This window comes from Amblyraja radiata, chromosome 7, assembly GCF_010909765.2.
Source record: "Amblyraja radiata isolate CabotCenter1 chromosome 7, sAmbRad1.1.pri, whole genome shotgun sequence".
In the NCBI taxonomy this organism is placed as follows: domain Eukaryota; kingdom Metazoa; phylum Chordata; class Chondrichthyes; order Rajiformes; family Rajidae; genus Amblyraja; species Amblyraja radiata.
In genome coordinates this window covers 39,754,216-39,779,629 of record NC_045962.1, presented here as the reverse complement: position 1 = coordinate 39,779,629, position 25,414 = coordinate 39,754,216, and the positions used below count along the sequence as shown (strand labels likewise).

Here is a 25,414-nt window from a genome sequence, read left to right as displayed (position 1 = left end):
TACAGCCAGAAGCACAGCTTGATCTTTTGGAGGGTCAAGACCTCTATGTGATCACAGCTATCTACAGCTTCCTGGAAGAAGACCTAGATGACCATGATGGTCCAGGTCACCAATAATTGGTTTGCTGTTGGATAGTTTATCTAAAAATTAGAAATGGAATCTTGCAGTCTGCTTCTGCATTCAGGCCCATTCCCTTATCTATTTACAAACATTCATTCCTTCCCCATACACACAAAATCAAATGACATGGCACTTAATGAAGCTATTGGTATCCAACTCTAATTTGAAGGCTATCCTGAATCTGTATTTACCACCCACTTTGCCACATTATTCATGCTGAATTTATTGAGGAAAGGTTATTGATGGCGCTGTTTGTTTGGAATGTTTAATCACCTTAAATCTGTCATTTAGTTATCAACTCTTTCCCAAAACTAGTTATAATTTTGAACATATCATTGAAATCTTTTCTTTATCCTTACTGCTTTAAGAAGAACAACATCACCGTCCCCTGTCTATTCACATAAAAATGTCCCATATCTCTCAGTAAATCTAATAATTCTGTGTAATATTGTCTTAGATAAATTGTTTTATAAGGCGAGGTGTCCAGAATTAGGCACTCTACTCCAGGTGGAACAAAACTGCCTGACCCATTGAGTTCCTCCAGCACTTTGTGTTTTGCTCATGATTCCTTGTCTTGGGATTAATGTGGGATTAGTCTATATAGGTGGTTGATGGTTGACCTATTTCTGTGCTATATCTCTCTGTCTATTCAGACTGATTTTTTGTGTATTATTAATCTGATAGGACAAAGGGAATACTTCTGATAGTGAAGCCATGTGTGGCCAGGTGATGCTGATGTTTACAAAGCCAGGCTGTTCATTAAATAAATGAGGCTAGTTAGAGAGAAAAAAACCCCAACAAAAATACATGTAAAAGCTCGGTATTGCATGTCACTGAATCAAATTACATTCTTGGAATTATCCAGCAGATCAGCAATGCACGTGGAAGGAGAGGAATTAGGTTAATACTCTACAATAAATTTGACTAGTTCTAATACAGATTGAAAAATGAAATTAATCAAAATTGTTGAATTCGATGTTGATGGTTGTAACATGCCGAGATAGAATTTGTGGTACTATTCCTCAAATGTGAATTTGGCACTATGGGGCTAATGCAGGAATGGGATTGCAACGAGTTATCATAGTAACAGGTGATTTTAGTGTCACCTTTGCAGATTAAACATGAGATATTCCACAAAGCAGTCATCCAATCTGATTTTGGTTTCTCCAGTATTTTCAGCGAACAGTTTTGGCCTGGTTTTCACAGATTTAAATATCCTTTTCTTTGTTTTGTCTCCCTAACTGTTCTTTTATCCTTTCATACTTTGGCACAGAATCTATTATCTGAAACATAAATTCTATTTTTCTTTCCACAGATATTGGCTGACATGAGTATTTCCAGTATCTTTGGTAATGGCTTATTTTTGCTTTATTTTCTGCTTCATTTTAGTCTCTAGTTGGTTTGTTATTAAGGGAACTCTGGCTTTGAATACTCTAACCTGGTAGAAATGCATGTGTTTAGACTATATCCCAACCATCTTCTGTTTAAACATTCCTCTGTATTCCTTACCCTTTTGCCTGGTAGACTTTGATACCCATTCATCTGGAAAGGTACCTCCCTTATATGCTAAAATGAGTCTTATTCCAATCAAATTGTTTTATTTAGAATGGCTTCTTGCCATTCTCCAAATGAAAAATCAAGATCTTTATTTTTATCTTGAGATAAAACAAGGCTGCATTCTTTATTTTGTGGAAACATGATGAGAAAGGAAATTCTCCCAAACATACTTAAGAATTTCATCCTTTATCCTCAATGTAATTACTATCCTGTTTATAGACAATAGACAATAGACAAAAGGTGCAGGAATAGGTCATACGGCCCTTCAAGCCAGCATCGCCATACAATGTGATCATGGCTGATCATCCACAATCAGTACCCTGTTCCTGCCTTCTCCCCATATGCACTATCTTCAAGAGCCCTATCTAGCTCTCTCTTGAAAGTTTCCAAAGAACCAGCCTCCACCGCCCTCTGAGGCAGAGAATTCCACACTCACAACTCTCTGTGTGAAAGAGTGTTTCCTCGTCTCCGTTCTAAATGGCTTACCCCTTATTCTTAAACTGTGGCCCCTGGATCTGGACTCCCCCAACATCATGAACATGTTTCCTGCCTCTAGGGTGTCCAAACCCTTAATAATCTTATATGTTTCAATAAGATTCCCTCTCATCCTTCTAAATTCTAGAGTATACAAGCCCAGCCGCTCCATTCTCTCAGCATATGACAGTCCCGCCATCCCGGGAATTAATCTTGTGAACCTACGCTGCACTCCCTCAACAGCAAGAATGTCCTTCCTCAAATTTGGAGACCAAAACTGCACATAATATTCCAGGTGTGGTCTCACTAAGGCCCTGTACAACTGCAGAAGGACCTCTTTGCTCCTATACTCAACTCCTCTTGTTATGAAGGCCAACATGCCATTTGCGTTCTTCACTGCCTGCTGTACCTGCATGCTCACTTTCATTGACTGATGAACAAGGACCCCCAGATCACGCTGTACTTCCCCTTTCCCCAACTTGACACCATTTAGATAATAATCTTCCTTCCTGTTTTTGCTACCAAAGTGGATAACCTCACATTTATCCACATTAAACTGCATCTGCCATGCATCTGCCCACTCACCCAACCTGTCCAAGTCACCCTGCATTCTCATAGCACCCTCCTCACAGTTCACACTGCCACCCAGCTTTGTGTCATCTGCAAATTTGGTAATGTTACTTGTAATCCCTTCATCTAAATCATTGATGTATATTGTAAATACCTGCGGTCCCAGCACTGAGCTTTGCGGTACCCCACTAGTCACTGCCTGCCATTCTGAAAGGGACCCGTTAATCCCTACTCGTTGTTTCCTCTCTGCCAACCAATTTTCTATCCATGTCAGCACTCTACCCCCAATACCATGTGCCCTCGTTTTGCCCACTAATCTCCTATGTGGGACCTTATCAAATGCTTTCTGAAAGTCCAGTTACACTACATCCACTGGCTCTCCAGTGTCCATTTTCCTAGTTACATCCTCAAAAAATGTCAGAAGATTAGTCAAGCATGATTTCCCCTTCGTAAATCCATGCTGACTCGGACCGATCCTGTTACTGCTATCCAAATGTGCCTTTCATCTTTTATGATTGACTCCAGCATCTTCCCCACCACCGATGTCAGGCTAACTTCACTGTTTTCTCTCTCCCGCCTTTCTTAAAAAGTGGGATAACATTAGCTACCCTCCAATCCACAGGAACTGATCCTGAATCTATAGAACATTGGAAAATGATCACCAATGAGTCCACAATTAGGACTGGGTGTTAAATTATCACTTTACCACTACTTTACTCTTGCACTTCTCAGTATTTTCCAAGTCAGTACCTTCATCACCTATTTATTATTTGGTTTCCTGAAAGTGCGCCAAAGCTGTAAAATCTTTTAATTTCAAGAGGTGGTGTGATGGATGATGGTGTTGTATAGAAAACACAGTTGTTGAGAGAGCAGGTTTCTATCTTTACTCAGAGTCCTAGTCCTCCAGAGCTCTATTAACCCTGAACAATTAGTAGGGTGATTTCTCGAGACAGAAGTTTAGTGCCATGCAGGACTAACGTAGTTCTCAAATTACTGATCTCTCCACTGTCGAAGGGATCTATGGGAGGCACGTTTGTTGACTTCTGAATGAGTTCTGCATTTACATGTGTGAGTAAAGTTGTGCAGTACAAAACTTAGTCACAAGTCTCCTGACTAATCATGTCTCTTCTGATTCCCATTACATTGGATAATTTTAATCAGTATTTGACATTCCAATTTTCTGTTATAATCTTGTGATTATATAAATGGTTAGCCTCAGAATATCTGACAAGATGATTTGTCAGCTCGATGATGGATGTGGGATGTCAGCAGCTTAGTCCTTTTGATTCTCCAAGCCACCCATCTTTCAGTTCGCTCATGGGATTGGGAAGAAATTTCTCTCCACATTTCAATAGTTCCTTGTATTGATCAGCATGACAACGCTTTTCTTCACCAGTCGGTAGCACGGCTACTTCATGTACGATGCAGTGCAAGCAAGTGCAGCGAGTTTGTCTTTTCTTCCCGTCTTCTTCAACCTCTTCCACTCAAAAGTGCTTCAAAGCTTCGACTTTCCTTCGCAGAAAATCATCCAGTCGTATCGTCATAATTTGGGTCAGCCATAACCAATATAAGATTCAAAGAAGACGAAAACTCAGACCGAAAATGTTCAAACAAGTTTATACAGCGCTGCTTTCGCTTTTTTTAAATCCCGAATGACCTTTGACAAATCCCATGATTCCTTGCATTTATCGAGATACCAAACTCGCTTATTCCTGTGCTGTACCGTTCCATGTTCTATTCCTAGACTGCATGCACACCAGTTGATACATCATAGATGGGAGCCAGCCATCAGGGAACACCAACTCATTGTAGGAATCCCGAGAGAACAGTTGTATCACATAATCCTTCACACAGCCTTCACACAGCCAGTTGACAAGCACAGGTGCAGTGTATTGCTGGATTTTCAAACCTACGTTGATAAAATCTTGTAAAATCTTAGAGGCATTAGTGGTGCGTAAATGTCAGTCCATTGCTTTACAGTTTCTTTTCCGTTCCTTTCCTCATTAAAGTTGTCAATCTATGCGCCACTGTGTGAAGTTATTTAATGATTGCAGATTCTGCTCATCATAAAAACACAGCAAATGCTAGAGTAAGGCTCGATCTAAAACGTCACCTGTTCCCCAAAGATGCTGCCTGACCCGCTGAGTTACTGCAGCACTTGGAACACCCAGGAACGAAGGCAGTTACAAAAAGTGGTAAACACTCCCTGTCCAGGTACTGACCCCCCCACCATCAAAGGGATCTATAAGAGGTGCTTTCTCAAAAAGGCAGCCAGCATCATCAAGGACCCATGCCACCCTGGCCATGCCCTCATTTCACCATCAAGAAGAAGGTATAGAAGTCTGAAAACTGTAATGTGCAGATTCAGGAACAGCTTCCCAACAACCATCAGGCTATTGAACACTATGAATTCCAGCTAAACACTGAACTACAAACTGCCTTGGTCACAATAGGGAATTTGGGCTTTGTTTTGTTTTGCAGTACATAAGTTTTTTTTATTTATTGAACTTTTTTTGTTTGTTTTATTATATAATCTATTGAGTACTGTGTTTATAAACTTGTTGTGCAGCTGCTGCAAGTAAGAATTGTATTGATCTGTTTTGGTACTTATGACAATTAACTCTTGACTCTTGATGTCTTTTTTTATTAACCAACATCCACAGTTTCTTGTGTCTCGTATTTTTCATCCTTCAGTTCCACTTAACTAAGATAAGTCAACTGTGAAGCACAAGAACCCTGTCATGGATTTAATCTATACTGTACAGATATACCTGACTTAACGCTAACCCGCATAGCGCTGCTTCACTATTACACTCTTTCATTTTGGAGCCTTATTTGATTGCTGGTGGCATGACTCAGGGTTAGGGCTGTGAGTTGTTCCAGGGTAACGGGTGGGCTGCTTGTGCTGTTGCATGTGGAGCTCTTCCTGTGCTGCCATGATGTACTGGCGCTCGGTGATTAGGTAACACCTGGGGAACTGGCAGCAATGCCAGCTTCATGCACCGTGAACCTTTCAGCCTCATGCCAAAGCCGTGATTCCAACAGCGGGAGCGCTTGGCTGTCGAGGGAGACTTGGCCACCATGCCACCACCTCTCTTGGTTTTGAGCCGCAGGGCATTCTTGCTCTTCCACTCACTGAGAGGGCAAAGCAATCCCACCAGCCTCAGTGTACTGGCACAACCTTTGGTCACTTTGAAAACTTAGGCTTTTAGTGAAAATGAATTGAAGCGGGTGATAAGAAGGGCCAAAAGGGGTCATTTAATGAGTTGGATTAAAGAAAATCCCAAGGCTTTTTATGTATATATTAAATACAAGAGGCTAATTAGGGAGAAGGTAGGACAGTCCAAAGATAAAGGAGGGAATTTGTGCTTGGAATCAAACAATGTAATCTAGGTACTAAATGAGTACTTTGCATCTGTATTCAGCAGGAGAAGAATATGGATAATGGTGAAACCAGTGTGATAAATACTAATATGTAAGGACAATTTGAAATCAAGAAGGAGGCGATGTTGGGGCTCTTGAAGAGCATTAAGGTGCATAAATCCACAAGGCCTGTGATCTATGCCAGGTTATTAATAATAGAGGAGATTGCAGGAGCCTTGGTGAAGATCTTGGCATCTTCTTCAGCCACATGCTTGGTCCTGGAGGACTGAGAGTAGCCTTTGGTTCTCCTTTGTTTAAGAAAGGAAGTAGAGAGAATCCATGGGATTATAGGTCAGTAAGGAAGCTATTGTCGAGGATTCTTTAGGATTTACTCCCATTTGGAAGAGATTGGGCTAATAAGGATCACTCAGCATGGGTTTGTATGCAACAATTCAAGATGCGCATTATCATGTATCTGAAGTCTGGTCCAGAAGATTAAGAAGCACGGGATTCACAGTTACTTGATCATATGAATTCAGAACTGGTGTACCAATTGAAGGCAGAGCGTTATACAGGCTGGATATCTATGACCAGTGCAGTTCCACCAAGATCTGTGCTCTATGTTTGTGATGCATATAAATGATTTGAACATAAATGTAGGTGGGTGAGTTGGTAAGTTTGCAGATGACATCACGATTGCTGGATTTGTTGACAGTGAAGGAGGCTGTCAAATTAAACAGTGAGATATAGTTCAGCTATATAAGGAATAATTTACAATATATAGTGCATGATTTATAGGTGGTTGGGTTAATACATAAAACATAAATACATGTTCATGTAATGGATTGTGTACTGTTATCCTTATATAATAATGCAACCCACTATAACATACATATAAGTAACCAAGATTATTTTTTAATAGTCCAGTACCCAAATATCAAATAATATCCTGCTCCAAATAAAGCAAATGAACCAGGTCACATTTTACTCACTTCCAATATCTTTTTGGTAACTAAGTTACCAAAATATACATGTGCATTTAGTATATGTAGGGGGGGGGTGATTCGTGATATTTTGGATTCACGCACTCTATTTGTTTGGGATATTTTAGTAAATATGTCTGCTGATTTAATATGCTTTAAACCCGCGTTGTCTCATTATATTGATAATGTTTTTATGTGTCAGCAGTCAGATGCAGTTTCTGCCGGTCGCCGACATTTATTTAGGGTTGGGGACGACGCCTTTAAGCAGCCAAGCCGACCCCGGAATATGTTGCAAACGGCGGTCAGGACTTCATCCGGAACCGGAGCTGGGGCCGAGCCCTGAGAGGCGGCCGTGTGACAGCAGTCAGTCCACGGAGCAGCAGCAGCAGCAGCAGCCGCGGGCGCCGATCGCAGGCTGGCGAAGCAGGGCTGAAGGGAGGGCGACAGGGACAAAGAGAGGGAGAGGCACAGACAGACAGACAGGTACACTGGAAATAATGAGAGTGTGTGCTGAGAGATTGAGGGACTGAGACGTTTGAAATGGAGGAGTATAACACGAGAGATAGGAGAGATTTGAAACGGGCTGAAGGAAGATGAAATACGGTCAACAGTGCATCAAATGGAGCCGGCCGGAGTGTGTAAGGAGAGAGGATGCATCAACGGGAGAGGGGCAGAATGTGGAAGGAGAGGTGTGCCAAATGCAGAGAGGGAGTGAATGTAGTTCATAAAGGGAAATGCCAAATGGATGGGAAGCAGTGTACAGAGTGAGTGACAGTATCTAGTGCAACAGAGCAGCGTTTGGAAAGAGATAGATTGGCAAAGAGAGATTGACAAATAGAGATTGCCAGAGTATGCAGAGTGGGGCACTATGTCAAATGAAAAGAGGAAGTTTATGCATGGGAAGACCATCACAGAGATAAAACTTGAGGAAAGGACATTGTACCAAAAATAATGTAGTGGATGTGTCAATGGAGGGTGCCAGGATATAGAAGATGTGCTGTATTAATTGAAAATGGGCCATCCAAGGAGAGAGACAGTTTCAAATGAAGAAGGTGAAGTTTCTCTCTCGCTCTTTGGTAGTGTAGCTTCATTAACTGACCACTCTTCTTTTGATACAGTAGCCCTTTCTCTCCAGACTCTAAGGATCAATGGTTTGCAAGGGATCTGAATGTCCCAATACATGATAGTGCATTTGTCTCCTTAATTAAGGAAGGATGTTAATGTGTTGAAGCAGTTCAAAGAAGGTTTAGCAGACTAACACCTGGATACCTAATAGACACTCAGCGGGTCAGACAGGTCATCTCTGGAGGACATGGATAGGTGACGTTTCGGATCTATTCCCTGACGTTTCTAAATGTCACATGTCTATGTTCTCCAGAGATGCTGTCTGACCCACTGAGACTGGGTGCTCTGCCTCAGCGCTTTTTTTTGTAAACCAGCATCTGCAGTTACTTGTCCCTCCTGGATATTTGATACCTGACCAGATTGCCTTGAGAGGAAAGTGGGACAGGCTGGGTTTTATCTGCTAGAAATGTGGAGAGGATGTTTTCTCTTATGGAACAATATGGAACTATGGGCTGCCAATTTGAGAGATATGAGGCTTTTTTCTCAGAAAATGGTAGCTGAGCGTTTACATATTTTAAAAACAAAGGCATATAAATTATTGTCGAGCAATGGGAGGAGATGAAAGTTTTCTGGGAGTGGTTTGGAATACACTCAAGCTTAGTCAAATTTGTCATATTTTTATGAAATGGGATTGAGATGCTGAATGGTCTATTCCCAATTCTAATTAATGCCTTCATTTTGAGCACTTAAGGAAGGGAATTATCAACATGACAATAAACTCTCTTAAGTGAATTTATAAGAATTTATAAAGTCAGGGTGGATAGCATCGATATATTAGATAAAGTTACAAGGATTAAGAGAAATCACAAGAGGTTGAGAGTGTCAGATTAAATGAGATCCAGAAATCAGAAGTGGTGTAAAGTGAGGAGAAATCTAGGCTACGGGACAGAAGGCTATGGAACAGCTATGGGAAGAATGAAAGGAAATATGTAAAAGAGAAGACCGAGACAAGGAACTGCAGATGCCAGTTTATGAAAATATGAGAGAGAATATTTGCCCAATGTAGTGAATGCTATCGAAAATCTAGGGCAAGTGCGGTAGAGATATTGTGTACCATTGAGTATTAGAAAGGCGCTATATAAATCCCATCCATTATTATTATTATTATTACCATTGAGCACCTGGGGAAAGACAATATTGGAGGTGAATAGGTACAGTCCGTCAGATTGTGAACAAAGTGCTTCAGAGGGAGAGTGCAGACAAATGCAATATTGAGAAAGAGATGAGATGTAATGCTATTGGTATTGTGTGGGAGAAAAAAAGGTTTGGGAGGGTTTATCAGACAAAGGGAGAAAGAGTCCATTCATTACTATTTGGTCCACTAAATAGATGTTTGTAGCATTGGTACCCAGTCAGGTCACCTGCAAAATATTAGGAAATTGGTGAAATTATTGAAACATATAAGAATATTAAGGATTTGGACACGTTAGAGGCAGGAAACATGTTCCCGATGTTGGGGGAGTCCAGAATCAGGGGTCACAGTTTAAGAATAAGGGGTAAGTCATTTAGAACGGAGATGAGGAAACACTTTTTCACACAGAGAGTTGTGAGTCTGTGGAATTCTCTGCCTCAGAGGGAGGCCAGTTCTCTGGATACTTTCAAGAGAGAGCTAGATCGGGCTCTTGAAGATAGCGGAGTCGGGATATGGGGAGAAGGCAGGAACGGGGTACTGATTGTGGATGATCACATTGAATGGCGGTGCTGGCTTGAAATGGCCAAATGGCCCACTCCTGCACCTATTGCCTATTGTGAAATCAGCCTGTGACTATACACGACTGTGTGCATGATGCTTTTTACTGTGCAAATCTTCAATTTAAAAAAAAAACATGTAATCAAGACTAATTTCTAGGCAAGTTTCATTGGTGAAGGTAGAGGTATGCAGGAGGAGGAGAGAGGGAATGACTATTGAAGCGACTGGGTCCACTGAATAAGAGAGTGAAGAGCTAGTGGGGTTACACCATGTGACGTCTCTAAATTGATGATCGAATGTGTAAGGGGCCACAGTAGCACTCTGCACCTGCCTGCTCACTCAGAACTGCAAACATAGCTCAAGTTACCTCCCTTGCCAATTCTTTGAGATACACTTTAAAAAGAAAATCAGTCCAAGAGTTTTGTCTTATTCCAGATTCTTATTTTAAATTTCAAATATTTCAGGAAATGGGGACTCAAGGATCAGGCAGAAAGCGGATTGCCAACCGAGAGCGACTATCTGCAGAAGATGATACTCTGAATCTGATTGCCAGGGAGGTAGGTTGGATCTTGCTTCTCTTGTGTGCCTGACTTGGAGCACCAGTTATTAATCCAGTGTTAAGTGAGTTAATCATGCAATGCTCTTGAGGCAGGGAGATGTATTTCTGTTAATGTCACGGTCACATTTGTCTAGCAGGCAATATTATTACATGATCCACAGTTTGATCAGTAATGCGACAGTTATAATTTGCAGTACTCCTGTACAACCTGGGCCCCTGCATCTGATTTATAGCCTGACATATATAGCAGGCAGCTTTGAGGTTGGATCAACGACCAGGTGTTCATTCTGTATTTGGTTTCATTTCACTTCAAGATTTTCTACACATCCCGTGAAGGTTTTTGGGAGATATTGGGGTGAAATGGGAAGTTCAATAAATCTGTCTGAACAGGATATCCTGGGTTGTTGTTTGTTATGGACATTCCCTCTATGCATTGCTCGGCACAATTAATGTTTGGAAGAGATTGCTGGACAGCATTGTTGATTTGATGTGATGGATTATGATGACAGCAGGCATTGCAGAACTCGATTGGATATCCATGCATTTGACATAAACTCATAGACTGATGAAAAGTATTCAGCTGTTGAAATGAGCAATGTTACCATCACGGGCACCATAATCCATTGTGGCAATCTTTTGCACTGTTCACCTGACTTGTGAAAGATGGTTGTGGAAGGTCAAGATTGGATCACATTGCACTGTCTTGGTGTGAAAGTGATATTGAGATGATGTTTGCTTTTAGACGATTGAGGAGAAATGTTGACGTGATAGACTTGGTGAGATTTTGTCACAATCTTCACTTGCACAAATGCTCTGCCATTGTTGTCAGCGCTGGCGTCAACATGCTCATTGTCTTTGACTTCCTTTTCCAGTGCGGTTAGCACTATATAAACATTTCCTTGGGTATTAGACACAAAATCTTCTATAATATAGCTCCTGTTTTACTTTCTTCCCTATTCTTGTCTTTCGCTTGGATGATCCGCTTCACTCCACTTCTTACATTCACTTACATACAAGGAAAAATTTACAACAGATAATTAAGCTAATAACTAGCATGTATTTCAGATGTTGGAGAAATCTGGAACATCTGGGGTAAACCCATGTGGTTACAGGGAGCACACAGCTCCATACAGAATTAAACCTGGGCTGTTGGAGCTGTGAGATAGTATTTGTAAAGAAGTTAAGTCTGACACACTTGTAACTTTACTTATTGTTTAATGAGCACTCAGGTTAAACACATTCAGCACTGACTGCTAGCAGTATAACCGTGCTGGAACCAAGAGAGCGCGAGAGAGATAGAGAGAGAGTTATTATACTTGATAACTAAGGCGTGGTTAGTGGTACTGAGGTAGCTATATTATTGGTTGCATGCATGGACCATCTACATCCTTCCCCTTAGAAATCAAAACAGAATTAGAGCCGTGGCAATGTAACAGCACAGGGCATGCGAGTTTAAGCAAAGTCGCCGTAGCGAACAGGCGGCTTGACAATGCGACCCGAACGCGTGCGTACAATACCTTCCCCCCCCCCATCGGAAAGAAGAGAGGGCGTAGCGGAGGCAGGCGAGAAAGTTAAAGCAGGATCAAGCGCAGTCGGAGCTGGTAAGGCAGGAGGGGGAGGTGAACGCAGAGGAGGTGAAGGGACCCGGCCAAAACCAGGCGGCTGAGGAGGAGGAGAACACAAAGGAGGAGGAGACCGCAGCAGCGGAGGGGTAAGCGGCATGCGGGGAACAGCAGGGAGATCGGCAGTGGCAGGCTGGAACGGCAGCGGAGGAGCATAAGGACCCGCAGGTGCAGGCTTCGGCTCGTTCACGGCCAGTAGGTGTTGACGGCTCCGGCGATAGACAGTCCCTTCATAGTCCACCAGGTAAGATCTTGGAGAGTCAGCCATACCGACCACAGTTGCGAGGCGGGAATAGCCGGTGGTAGTGTGCATCCGAAAGAATTGGCCTGGCAGTAGAGGGGACAGGGGGCGGCAGGACTTATCGTGGGAACGCTGTTGGCTTTCATGCTTCTGGTCATTCCGCTGTTGGACAGTTGCAGGCTCGAGCACTTTGGGTAGCAGGGCCTGTTGGGCGATTGGCATGGGTGGTCGTGTCATCCTCGACATCAGACGCTGGGCAGGGGAACCCATGGTTGGGTCCCGGGAGATGTTTCGTAGGTTGAGTAAGCCCAGGTAGAAATCGCAATTGGACAGACGCGACTGCTCCAGCAGAGCCTTAGCACTGCGCACAGCCCGTTCGGCCAGGCCATTACTCTGAGGATACTCAGGGTTGCTGGTGTAGTGATGAAAGTTCCACCTGGCAGCGAAAGCCTTGAATTCGGCGCTAGTGAATTGCCGGCCATTGTCGGTCTGCAAGCGTACAGGGGCACCGAAAGTTGCGAAGTGCTTGCGCAGCTTGCTGATGACCATCTCGGAGGTGATGGAGGGAAGTATGTCCACCTCGAACCAGTTGGAGTACGAGTCGACCAGGACGAGGAACTGCTTGCCCCGCCATTCGAATATGTCGGCAGCCAGCGATGTCCAGGGCATGGTAGGCGCCGGCTGCTGCGAAAGAGGCTGGCGCTGCTGGTGTGGGGCAAGGTTGTTGCAGGAGGGACAGGAGGACACTTTATCCCTGATGTATTTGGCCATACCGGGCCAATAAAATTGTCCTTGGGCATGAGAAATGGTAGAATCGACCCCGGGATGCCCACTGTGGGCAGCATTGAAGTACAGATCGTAGAGGGAGGCTGGGACCACAACCTTGTGGCCCTTGACGATGACACCGTCTTGGATAACCAGTTCATCACGGACGAGGAAGAAAGGGTGGGCACCCGACGGCAGAGTGGTGTGCCTGTCGGGCCACCCGCACTTGATAACGGCTGCGAGCTGCTGCAACGCAGGGTCAGCGGCGGTGTGCTCGATCAGGCACTGTAGCTGCTTGGTTGGGACAAAGTTGACGTTCAGTACCAGCAGGTCCTCCTGCTCATAGGGGTGGCGGTCGCAGGAGGCTAGTGGGGCACGAGACAGGGTGTCTCCCACATGCATCTCAGTGCCCCTCTTGTAAACGATGTTGAAATCAAAACGCTGGAGCTGCAGCATCATGCGCTGAAGCCTGGCGGGGGCAATATGTATTGGTTTGTTGAGGATAGTCACCAATGGCTGGTGGTCCGTTTCGACTGTGAATTTGCTGCCGAAGAGGAAGTGTTTAAACTTGGAGCAGGCGAACACCACCGCCAGAAGCTCCTTCTCGATCTGAGCATACCGTTGCTCCATGTCGGTCATGGTCCGAGAGGCATACGAGACCGGTAACAGTGATCCGTCGTCATAGAGCTGCAGGCAGGCAGCACCTAGTCCAAAACAAGAGGCATCGCAGGTAACAACAATGGGACGACGCAGGTGGAAGAATTTCAAGGTCGGGGTGCAGGTCAACTTGGACTTCAGCCATTCAAAAGCCTGCTGGTGTTGTGGAAACCAGGACCAGGCAGTGTCCTTTCTTGTTAGCTGTCTCAGGGACGAGCTCAGTTCACTGAGATTTGGGATGAACTTCCCCAGATAGTTGACCATGCCCAGGAATCGCTGCAAGCTGAGGACGTCGGTGGGGGCTGACATCTGGGAGATTGCATTTGTCTTTTGCGGGTCTGGCTTCAGACCGTTAGAAGTGAAGATATGCCCGACGTAAGGCACTTCGGATACGCGGAACCTGCCTTTTTTTTCGTTCAGTTTCAAATTGATCTGTCGGGCCCGGTCCAGGACCCGGCGGAGGTTCTTGTCATGTTCAGCAGTATTCTTCCCGTAGACTAGGATATCATCCACGATGATGGCACACGGCATGCCAGCAAACAGCTGTTCCATGGACCGCTGAAACACCTCGCTGGCAGAGCTAATACCAAATGGCATCCGTAAGGACTTGAATCTGCCATATGGAGTGGCAAACGTTGTCAGGTCGGAGGAGCGTTTGTCGAGAGGTATTTGCCAGAAAGAGCTCTTGGCATCAAGGACAAAGAAGACCGTGGCCTGGCCGACTTGAGCTGCAACGTCTTCCACAGTTCTCATAGGGTAGTGTGGTCGCCTTATCGCGAGGTTCAGGTCCTTCGGATTGATGCACACCCGTATCTCGTTCTTGTCCTTTTTTAGGGTGGCGACCATGGTGGAGACCCAGTCGGTGGGTTCGCTGACCGCTTCCAGTACTCCCATCGCAACCATGCTTTTCAGCATAGACTCAACTTTCTCCTTCATAGCGAGGGATATTCTGTGTGTTGCACGGACCACGGGCACCACTTTCGGGTCGGTGGCGAGCGATTTTGTAAACGAGTGGTAGCTTGCCCAGCTCATTGTCGAACAGGTCCGGGTATTCAGACGTAGGATTCAGCAACACCTGCACTTCGTTGACGGTGCGGTCGAAGGACACCAGTCCTAGGTCCTGTCATGCCTGGTTGCCCAACAGAGTCACACAGTCATAGTCGAGAACATAGAACAGGAGCGGCCGCGATAACTTCTGCAGTACACAATTGACAGTGGCCTTCCCCACAGGTTTCAGCACCTCACCCCCATAAGCATGTAAAGTCGAACGGTCTGCAGTCAGCAGCTCATTAAATCTAATCTTCTTGAACAGGCTTGTTGACATAACATTGACTTTTGCCCCAGTATCGAGCTTAGCCGAGAAAGAGTGATTGTTGACAGTAACGAGTACCGATGGATCAGGGAGTAAAACAGGTGCGTGTAGGAGTGTGAATACACTGGCATCTCCTTGAGAACTAATTGGCTCAGAGTCGTGGGCAGTGTCGAGAGATGACTGGGAACCAAACTCGTTATCGACTTGTACCAGCTTGTTTAATACTTGTCTAGAAGCTGGGGGAAGTTTCCCACGGGACCGGCAGGCAGCAGAGAAATGGTTAAACTTCTTGCAGAAATTGCAGGATTTACCATAAGTCGGGCACTGCGACTGCATAGAATGAACATAATTGCAATTGGGGCACTTTTTAACAACGTGAGCGCCGGGGGTGTAGCTCGTCCGCGGCACAGGTCTATTGTAGTCTATTTTGGGATGCGGTCTGTTGAGAAACGTTAGATTGATAGCTCGGCTATCGGACTCCCGCTGTTCAAACTGGGTCAACAACTTCGGCCAACCTGCATGCGTGCATGGCCTCGGTCAGAGTAAGGTCAGGCTTTCGCAGCAGCTCCGATCGCAACTTCTGATCCAGCATCCCTGTTACTAAAATGTCCCTAGTAAGCTGGTCAGTCATATTTTCAAATCGGCACCTCTGGGCAAGATAGCGCAGATCAGCCATAAAACACTCGACTGGCTCATCTGGCTGTTGTTTCCACGTGAAGAACTTGGCTCGCTCTAAAATGCGGTTAGAGGGCAAGTCACAAATTTCAGCAAACCTCCGTAGCAAACATACCGGATCGTTGGCAGACTCCGCAGGCACTAGGACCTGATCGTTATCATCCTGGACCGCAGGATTGTAGGCAAAAGCAAGTGCTCTCCTCATGGCATCAGGACCGGCAAGGTTCAGCAGGAGAGATGCATTGACGGCGTCGGGATCGTTACGGTGAACGATATTCATGTAGTGTGTGAAATCCAACTCAAAAGTCGCCCAGCGCTCCGCTATGTCGGCATCAAAGACAAGGGGCGAGGGTTTGCGGCACGAGGAGGCCATAGTGGTAGAGGGGTGCGAGAAAAAACTCGGATAAAGCAACATTTATAAAGAAATATAACCCGATGAACAGGAAGCGGCTGTTTTAACTATCTGACACCATGTAAAGAAGTTAAGTCTGACACACTTGTAACTTTACTTATTGTTTAATGAGCACTCAGGTTAAACACATTCCAGCACTGATTACTAACCGTGCTGGAACCAAGAGAGCGCGAGAGAGATAGAGAGAGAGAGTTATTATACTTGATAACTAAGGCGTGGTTAGTGGTACTGAGGTAGCTATATTATTGGTTGCATGCATGGACCATCTACAGTATTGAAGATGCTTGGGGCAAGAACACTGGACTGTGAGAGGCTTTAAATTAGTGTCCCAAATGTGTTCATTTTTTCCACTGGACTTGCACTTGTGTTGATTGTTCAGAAGGCACTGAGCTCTTTGTTTGAGGCACTGGTGACGCCTTCATTCATTAGTTTGTTGCAGTCCTGTTGAAGAAATAAATCAGAGAGCTTGGGAAATCTAGGCAGCTGCCCATTGGGTCTTTCATTACAGCTTGATGTTCTGTTATCAGCTAGTTCCCCTTCATTTGTAATTCGCTTGACGTTTAAAATGTAGATTCACAATTTCTGCAGGATTCATTGGTCATCATTTTGTCAGAAGGTTCAAGTTCAGCAGCTTCAACTTGTGTGATCCAGGGTTCCACATCGCATCCAGATCATTCTGCAGATCTAGGCTGAGGTGTGACATGTCACCCCATAGAGACAGTGCCAACATTCTAATTGCAAAGCCTGTTCCTGGTTGTCAGGGGAATAAAACCATATTTGTTGTAAAATACTTCTGGCTGAAGTCAACATAGAACATACAGTAGCACAGATATAGTATATAACACATAGAACATAATATAGTACAGCACAGGAAAATACCTTCTGGCCTATGATGTCTAAGCCAGCAACTGAATGATATCCTCCATTACCTGCATATTTATCTGTCTATCTAAAAGCCTCTTATCTACCACATCATATCTGCTTCCTGGCAGTACATTCAGGCATCCACCACTCTGCAACAAAACTTGTCCCACACATCTGTTTTAAATATTTTCTCTCTTATTTTAAGGTTATGCTCTCTAATATTTGACATTTCCACCGTGGGGAAAAAGATACTGAATGTCTACCCTATGTCTGTCCCTCATAATGTTTTTAACTTCTATTAGGTCTCCCCTCACCACCTGAGACACCACAGAAAAGAATCCAAGTTTGTCCAACCTCTCCTTGCAATCAGTGTCCTTGAATCCTGGCAGCATTCTGATACACCTCTTCTGCACCCTCTCCAAAGTTTCCACATACTTGCTGCAATGGGTGACCAGAACTGCACACAATACTCCAAATGCTGCCTTAGCAAAGTTTTATAAAGCTGCAAATTGACTTCCTGACGTACTCAATGCTCTGATCAATGAAGGAAAGCATACCATACGCCTTCTTTACCACTATCTATTTGTTGTCCTACTTCTTGGGAGGTATGGACTTGGACCACAAGATCCCTCTGTACATCAGTGCTATTTAAAGGTCCTGCTATTAACTGTATACTTCCCCTTTGCTTTTGACCTCCCAAAACACAACACTTCACACTTGCAAAGATTAAACTCAATCTGCCACATCTCCACCTGTATATGTAACTGATTTATATCCTGCTGTATCCTTTGACAACCTTCTTCACTGTCTGTAACTCCACCATTGTTTTGTCTGATAGTCCAATTCCTCTCCTTGGTGAATACAGATGCAAAGGTAAACAGATTATTGATAATAAAGAAGAAATACATAGGAGTTTGGAGTTGGGATAGAAATCATAATCTTAATAAATGGTGGAACAGGTTTAAGGAACCAAATGGTTTACTGTGTCCTCTGTCTTGTGTGTCTGGGCAGCATGTGTTAAGTGAGCAGGGCACTAACCACAAGTAACTGCACCTGAGATCCTGTGGTATCTCGTGCAAGTACTCTTATACAGAGTTGTATGTCATTGGGGTGCATGCATAGCCTCCCTCCAGTGCTGACCAGAACTTTGTCAATCTGTTCAATGGGGCAACTTGTATGAATACAGTTCTTGACATTTGCTCAAATGGAACCTGTACATTGGAATCTACAAGAGTACAGTCAAAGTCAAAGTCAATTTTTATTCGTCACATACATCCGAAGGTGCAGTGAAATGAATTTGCCAGCAGCGATACACTTAAAAAGAACACACAATACACAATAAGATTCAACACAAACATCCACCACAGCATTCTTCACTGTGGTGCGAGGCACAAAGTTCAGTCAGGCCTCCTCCCTTGTTCACCTGTGGTCGGGGCCATGAACGGTTGAACACACTCTTGGAGCTTGGAGTGCCCGAATCGGCACTTTCCTACCGGAGTCTGCAGCTTCAGGATGTTATTGGCTGCAGGCCGGCGGTCGGAGCTCTTCTCCGGCGATCCCTGGCAAGGGATCCCAGACTCCGCGATGGAAAGTCCACGCAAGGGATCCCAGGTGCCGGATGGTAAGTCCACGCCCGCCCGTGGCTGGAAGCTCCGCAGACCGCTGCATCAGGATGTTATAGGCCGCAGGCTGGCGATTGGAGCTCTTCTCCGGCGATCCCTGGCAAGGGATCCCAGACTCCGCGATGGAAAGTCCACGCCGCGCCCATGGTTAGAAGCTCCGCAGATCGCGGCTTCACGATGTCGTAGTCCACCAGCCAGCGATCAGAACACTCCTCTCTGGTGACCCCCGGCAAGGGTTCACCCGCTCTGCGATGGAACAAGTCTACGCTGCGCCTGCTGCTGATGCTCCAGGCCCGACTCCGGGAAAGGCCGCTCCAATCCAAGCTGTTAGGGCACGAGAGGGGAAGCAGAGAAGCAACATGGAAAAAGTCGCCTCTCCGTCGAGGGTGACTGAAGAACGGTTTCCCCCTTTTTCCCCCCCCATCACCCCCACCCCAACACCCCCACACAAGACACACCGAGAAACACCCAAAACAAATACTTAGACAAACAAAAAAAACAAAAAAAGTCGAAATAACGGACACGCTGCTGATAGGGCAGCCGACTCGCAGCGCCTGCACAGAGCGCACAAGCCCTGTCTTTGCTATGAAAATATTTATGCATAACACAGGTGGATAGGCTAGATGTGACCTGAAATACACCCAGAAGCCATATAAGTATATGCGATTACTGGATATCTAAAACTAATAATAAAATGTTGGATATGCATAACAAGTCAGTCAGCATCTTTAAACAGAAAATGTAAATGAAAAGGTTCTGGATATATTCTCTTCAGAACTGAGAACACATAAAATCATGCTTAGGTGACTTAAATCATGAAGTTCAATATTTTACTTGTTTTTTAGAGGATGGTGCATTGGCACAGATGGTAGAGACATTGCTTAACAACGCCAGAGATCTGGGTTAGATCGGTGCTGTCTGTGCGGAGTTTGCAGGTTCTCCCTGGGTTTCCCCCCGGATGTTCTGGTTTCCCCCCACATCCCAAATTTGTGCAGGTTTGTAGGTTAATTGGCCATCTGCAAATTGCCCCTTGAGTATAGGGAGTAGATGAGAAAGTGGAATAACATAGAACACGTATGAATCGGGTGACCGATGGTCGGCGTAGATTCAGTGGCCCGAAAGGCCCGTTTCCATGCCTCATTTCTAAACTAAACTAAACTAAGTTCACATGACTAGATTTATAACTAATAGGGCAGCACGGTGGCGCAGCAGTAGAGCCGCTGCCTTACAGCGTCAGAGACCCGGGGTCAATCCTGACTATGGGTGCTATCAGTATGGAGTTTGTACATTCTCCCCGTGAACGCGTGAGTTTTTTCCGGGTGCCCCGTTTTCTTCCCACAATCCAAAGACGTACATGTTTGTCATTTAATTGCATTCGGTAAAAATTATAAATTGTTCCTCATGTGTAGGATACTGCTAGTGTACGGGGTGATCGCTGGTCGGCGCAGACTCGGTGGGCCTGTATCTTTAAAACTAAAAGCTAAATTTCCCTCAAAGCAGTTGCTTAAGGACATTATTCCAGATTTTGCAAATTTCTGCAGTTCAGCTAGAACTGTAAATTTCTGCACAGTTTGTTCAGCTAGAACAATTGGGCTTGCAGCCCAATCCTCATGCAGCTGAATCTGGTCCATCTATATATAGAACAGTATGCAAACGGAACAGGCCCTTCAGCCCACAATGTTCATGCCGAACATGATGCCAAATTAAACTAATCTCATCTCCTTGCATGTGCTCCATATCCATCCATACCTTGCATATCTATGTGCTTCTCAAATGCCTCTTAGATGCTGTTATTGCATCGGCCTCCACCAGTACCCCGAGCAGCAAGTTACAAGCACCCACCACTCTGTGTGTACATCTCCTTTAAACTTTCCCCTTTGACCTTCAAAATAACCACTTTAGTCTTTGACGTTAGGCAATTCCTCATCTTCAATTTTGACACATTGCAGCCTCAATGTTTTTCCCATCAGTACCAGAGTTGACCCATTTGTTGTGAAGTTATCCATCTGTAATATGGAGGTTTTTGTCTGTCACAAACATCTCCTGCACTGTTGAGAATTTGCAGGATTTTCAGCAACAATTCTGATCTGCATTTCACAGCTTTGCAACATGCCTTCCCCTCCCCCCCTCACTCAACACATACTTATTCATTGTTTACAGGATGGTGGACAGCAAGTCTCTCTAAAGTGAGACTAGGCATGAAAATTAGAGCTTCTGGTCAATAGGGACCCTTCGGTTCCCTAATCATTGTATGGGTTGGCACAGTTGTGCTGCTAATAGAAGCTACAGCAACCTAGATTTAATCCAGTGTGGAGTTCCCTATTCCCCCCCGCCACCTTCCCTGCATATCCACGTGCGTATCTGAAAGCTACTTAAACGGCACTATTGTATCTAGCTTCACCACCAACCCTGGAAACTCATTCTAGGCACCTATCATCCTTTATGTAGAAAAATCGTTGCCCATCTCACCTTAAAACTATTCCCGCTAAGCTTTGACATCTCCATCCCGGTAAAAGGATTCTGACCGCCTGCTCCGTCTATACCTCTCATAATTTACTTCTGGTAGCTAATACCCCTAATGCATGTAGCATTCTGGAAACCCTCTTCTGTGCTCTGTCCAAAGCCTCCACATCCTGTAACAGTTGGACCAGGACTACATGGAATACTCTAAATGTGGCAAACAAAAGTCCTATAGAGTTGCCATGACTTCCTAACTCAAGATTCATCTGCATGTCAATGCTATTAAGGGTCTGGCCATCAATTGTATACCGTCACGTTACCTTCGATCGCCCAAAGTGAAACAACTCGCACTTGCTCGGATTAAACTCTTATCTCACATTTTTCTGCTAATTTCTGTAGTTGATCTCTAACCTACTGTATATTTTGACAGCCTTCCTCACTGTTCACACTCGAACAATCTTGGTATCGTCTTAAAACCTACCAGCTAATGCATATACATTTACATTCAAGTCATTTATATTCATAACACAAGTACCAACATAGATCACTAGAGAACTCCACTGGTCTCAGATCCTCAGCCAGAATAACGTTCTTCCACCACAACTCTCTATCTTCTATGTTTAGCCAGTTCTGAACCTATGCAACCAAGTGAATAAAATGCATCTTAGCCTTCTGGATCAGCTTACAAAGGGGGACTTCATGAAATGCCTATGTAGACAATATCCACCTTTGATCACCTTCATTACCTCTTCAAAGAATCTTACAGAAACATAGAAGATAGGAGGAAGCCATTTGGCCCTTCGAGCCAAATGGCTTCATTGTGATCATGGCTGATCCATTTACGACCAGCTACGTACAAAGCCATGCTGACTGACTCTAATTAGCCCATTCCCTTCAAAATGGGTGCAAATCCTATCCCGAACAATCCTTGCTCATGGTTCTATACATGAGGCTCACCGGCCTATAATTCCCTGGATTATTTCTACATCTCTTAAACAAGGAGATGTTTCTGTACTTTGACTCCTTTAATGACAACCTTGAGAACATAGTTGGTAAGTTCACAACAGATTTCAGGGGTGTACAGACAGACTGATCACACAGGCTGACATGTTGTTGATTTGATTTAGAGGAGAATGAACCCAGGCAGTTGCTGCTCTTTTACCTGTCCGATCCCCTCTTGATGCCGACTGTCCTTTCACTGAAACTCCCAGGACTGACGATGAGAAATATGCTCAACATTTACAAGTTATAAAGGAGGATTTTGACTGTTAAGTTCGAAAACTGAATCGGCTACCTGTGAACTCGAGTACTTTTGAGTGTCTAAAGTTTGGTTTTAATAAAGCAGTACAGGTTGAATACTGATTTTCCAGCAACTGATTTTCCAGCACACCCCTATAATCCAGGCAAAATTATGAGCTCAGTTAAAATTTCCTGAGCGGCCACAGATGGCATTGTCAGTACGAGCGCTCTTGCCGGTCGTGTCCCTCCGTCGTGAAAGAGTTATTTGTTTACATCTAAACATTGTAATCCCTCCTTGGCCTCATCTAATTTTATCTCTGCAGGATCAATGTTTACATTTTTCGTGTTTCAATTCTGCATGGCCCCCACGCACCACCATCCAACCATCCTGCTCAATTTTCCTCTTACCCTCTGGAACTCTGAACTTCTTGTCATGCCTTCTCTAGTTTACTGGGCACCTGTAAAAGGCTGCTGCCCAAAATCACTTTTCATCTATGGTCTCAATCTTCTCTCCTTACTGTTTCGCAAAGACAATACAGTTACCCGTAATTTTAATGAACCCCAATAATGAATTTGGGACATAGCGGACAGACCAGCTGACCCATCCCCAGCTCCCACTGTCTCCCCGGTCGTTTAGAGCCCCGGCTTCCGACCCCACTCCCAACTCGCAAGATGCACCAGTTGAGCCCTTCTTCATGCGCCGCACGGTTCAGTGACATGGCTGTTGTTACAGCTCATGTTGTAGCCACAGGCACTTTCTTCAGGCTGCCCCCACCATTGACAGAACACTCTCGGTCACCGTAGGGCTCCGTCCCCTCTCACCTGCTGTCGCTTCCAAGGTCAGAGAAAAAGAGGAGGCGGCGGCAGTGAGGGGGAAGAATGGAGGGATGGGGGGGGGGGGGGGAGGCTGACTGAACAGAGTGACAGGAGAAGCAGGCGACGCGATCGAGCGGGGAGCAGACAAAGCCACCGCCGACAGCAAGAAATGGCAGCAGGTGAGAGGGGTGGGAGCCCCATGGTGACCGTGTTCTGTTGGCAACCCGAAGAAAGCACTGTCCCATGGGGCTACGACGTGAGCCGCAACAAAAGCTGTATCACCAGACCATGCAGTGGGTGAAGAAGGGCTCGCTGGTGCACCTTACCAGTCGAGAGTGGGATCAGAAGTCGAGGCTTTAAACGGCCGGGAAGACATTGGGAGCCGGGGATGGGTTGGCAGGTCACTCCATTCTCATTCAGTTTACATTTTATATTTGTGTTATTTAGGTTTCTGACACTCCATAGTGCTTTACAGACACGGGAGGTGGTGTCATTAACGGGCCAGGGGTGTATTGTTGTTTCATTATCACGTGAACTCTATTGGTCCGGAAAAAACGATAATCCAGAAAAGATCTGGAATCAAGGGTGCTGGAAAACTGGTGTTCAACCTGTATAAATAATTTTCAATAGTATTAGAATAATATTTACTCGAGTTAACAGTTCAATAACAATAGCAAAAGTATCAAGTATCTGAAACCTACCACAACTCTTCCTCTTAAATGGAAATGGATGTATTTGCTGAGGCTGTGCATGATGTGACCTGGCACAGGTTTGAACACCAGTTTACCTGCTGCTGTTGTGCTGCAGGCCTCTGCAAGGAGTCTAACTTTTAATTGCAATAGGCATATTACCGCCAAGCACCTCAAAGCTGAAGTTCAGAATGCTGTTGGAACCCCAATCCTCCGATAATTCGGTGCAGTTGAGTTCAGAGCACCAAGGCTTGGAGATGGTGCAATCATCTAAAGTTCCCCCAAGGGGGGATCTTATAGAAACTTACAAAATTCGTAAGGGGTTGCACAAGCTAGATGCAGGAAGATTGTTCCCGATGTTGGGGAAGTCCAGAACAAGGGGTCACAGTTTAAGGATAAGGGGGAAGTCTTTTTGGACCGAGATGAGAAAAACATTTTTCACACAGAGAGTGGTGAATCTGTGGAATTCTCTGCCACAGAAGGTAGTTGAGGCCAGTTCATTGGCTATATTTAAGAGGGAGTTAGATGTGGCCCTTGTGGCTAAAGGGATCAGGGGGTATGGAGAGAAGGCAGGTACAGGATACTGAGTTGGATGACCAGCCATGATCATATTGAATGGCGGTGCAGGCTCGAAGGGCCGAATGGCCTACTCCTGCACCTATTTTCTATGTTTCTATGTAACACAGATGTGCTTGAAGCAATCAAATGTACTTCCATCTTAGCTGTTTTCATAAAAATAAAAACTGGAAATGTACAACTGGTCTCGACAACCAAGATTTCGTCCTCCTAAATTTGGATCACCTTATCTCTGTGTGTATCGACATTGTGGAGGGGTGGAGGATATATGAGGATGGGCTTGATTCAGTGTTTCACGTTACTTTAATCAAAAACAATCCTGCAGATGCTGGAAGTCTGACACAAAACCAGAAAATTATGGATACAATTAGTTCAGGGAACATCTGTGGTAGGAGAAACAGTTAACATTTCAGATAAATTCCACCACCTTCAACATGATCCCACCACCAGTCCCATCTTCCAATCTCTTTCGCTTTCCGCAGGGACCGCTCCTTCCACAACTCTTTAGTTCACTCATCGCTTTCACCCAAACCACCCCTTCCTCACGTATTTTCTCCTCCAGTTGCAGGAGATGTACCACCCGTTCCTATACCTCCTCCCTCAAATCCATCCAGAGACCCCAACAGCCCTTCCAGGTGAAGTTCACATGCATTTCCTCTATCCTCATCTATTGCACTTGGTGCTCCTGATGTGTCCTCCTTTACATTGGCGGGGCCAAATGTAGTCTCGGCAACCATTTTGCGTCATTCCACCAAGGCCTGCTGGATCTTCCAGTTGCTAACCATTTTAACTCCTCTTCCCATTTCCATACTGACTTTTATGTCCTGGGCCTCCTCCATTGCCAGAGTGAGGCCACACACAGATTGGAGGAACAGCGCCTTATATTCCGTTTGGGTAGCTTACAACTAAAAGGTATGGATATAGAATTCTCCAATTTTAGGTAACTAACCTACAAAATACATTTCTTCCCCTCTCCCCTCTCTTCCCTTTGCTCCACCAAGATGTGCAACCATTTCTCCTTTT

The 25,414-nt window shown here is 44.8% G+C and overlaps 1 protein-coding gene across 24 annotated transcripts in view; it reads left to right on the top strand.

The window, feature by feature from the left end:
* The first annotated feature begins 7,326 nt into the window (after nucleotides 1-7,326).
* lrrfip1 (LRR binding FLII interacting protein 1) overlaps nucleotides 7,327-25,414 on the top strand; it is a 147,119-nt gene continuing 129,031 nt past the window's right edge. For 9 of the 24 annotated variants that reach the window (XM_033024291.1, XM_033024283.1, XM_033024286.1 and 6 more), the window contains exons 1-2: nucleotides 7,344-7,543; nucleotides 10,344-10,439. In XM_033024291.1, the coding sequence (XP_032880182.1) occupies nucleotides 10,350-10,439 (90 nt within the window). In that variant the 5' untranslated portion in view covers nucleotides 7,344-7,543; nucleotides 10,344-10,349. The other 15 variants (XM_033024303.1, XM_033024301.1, XM_033024292.1 and 12 more) reach the window with 6 other exon arrangements.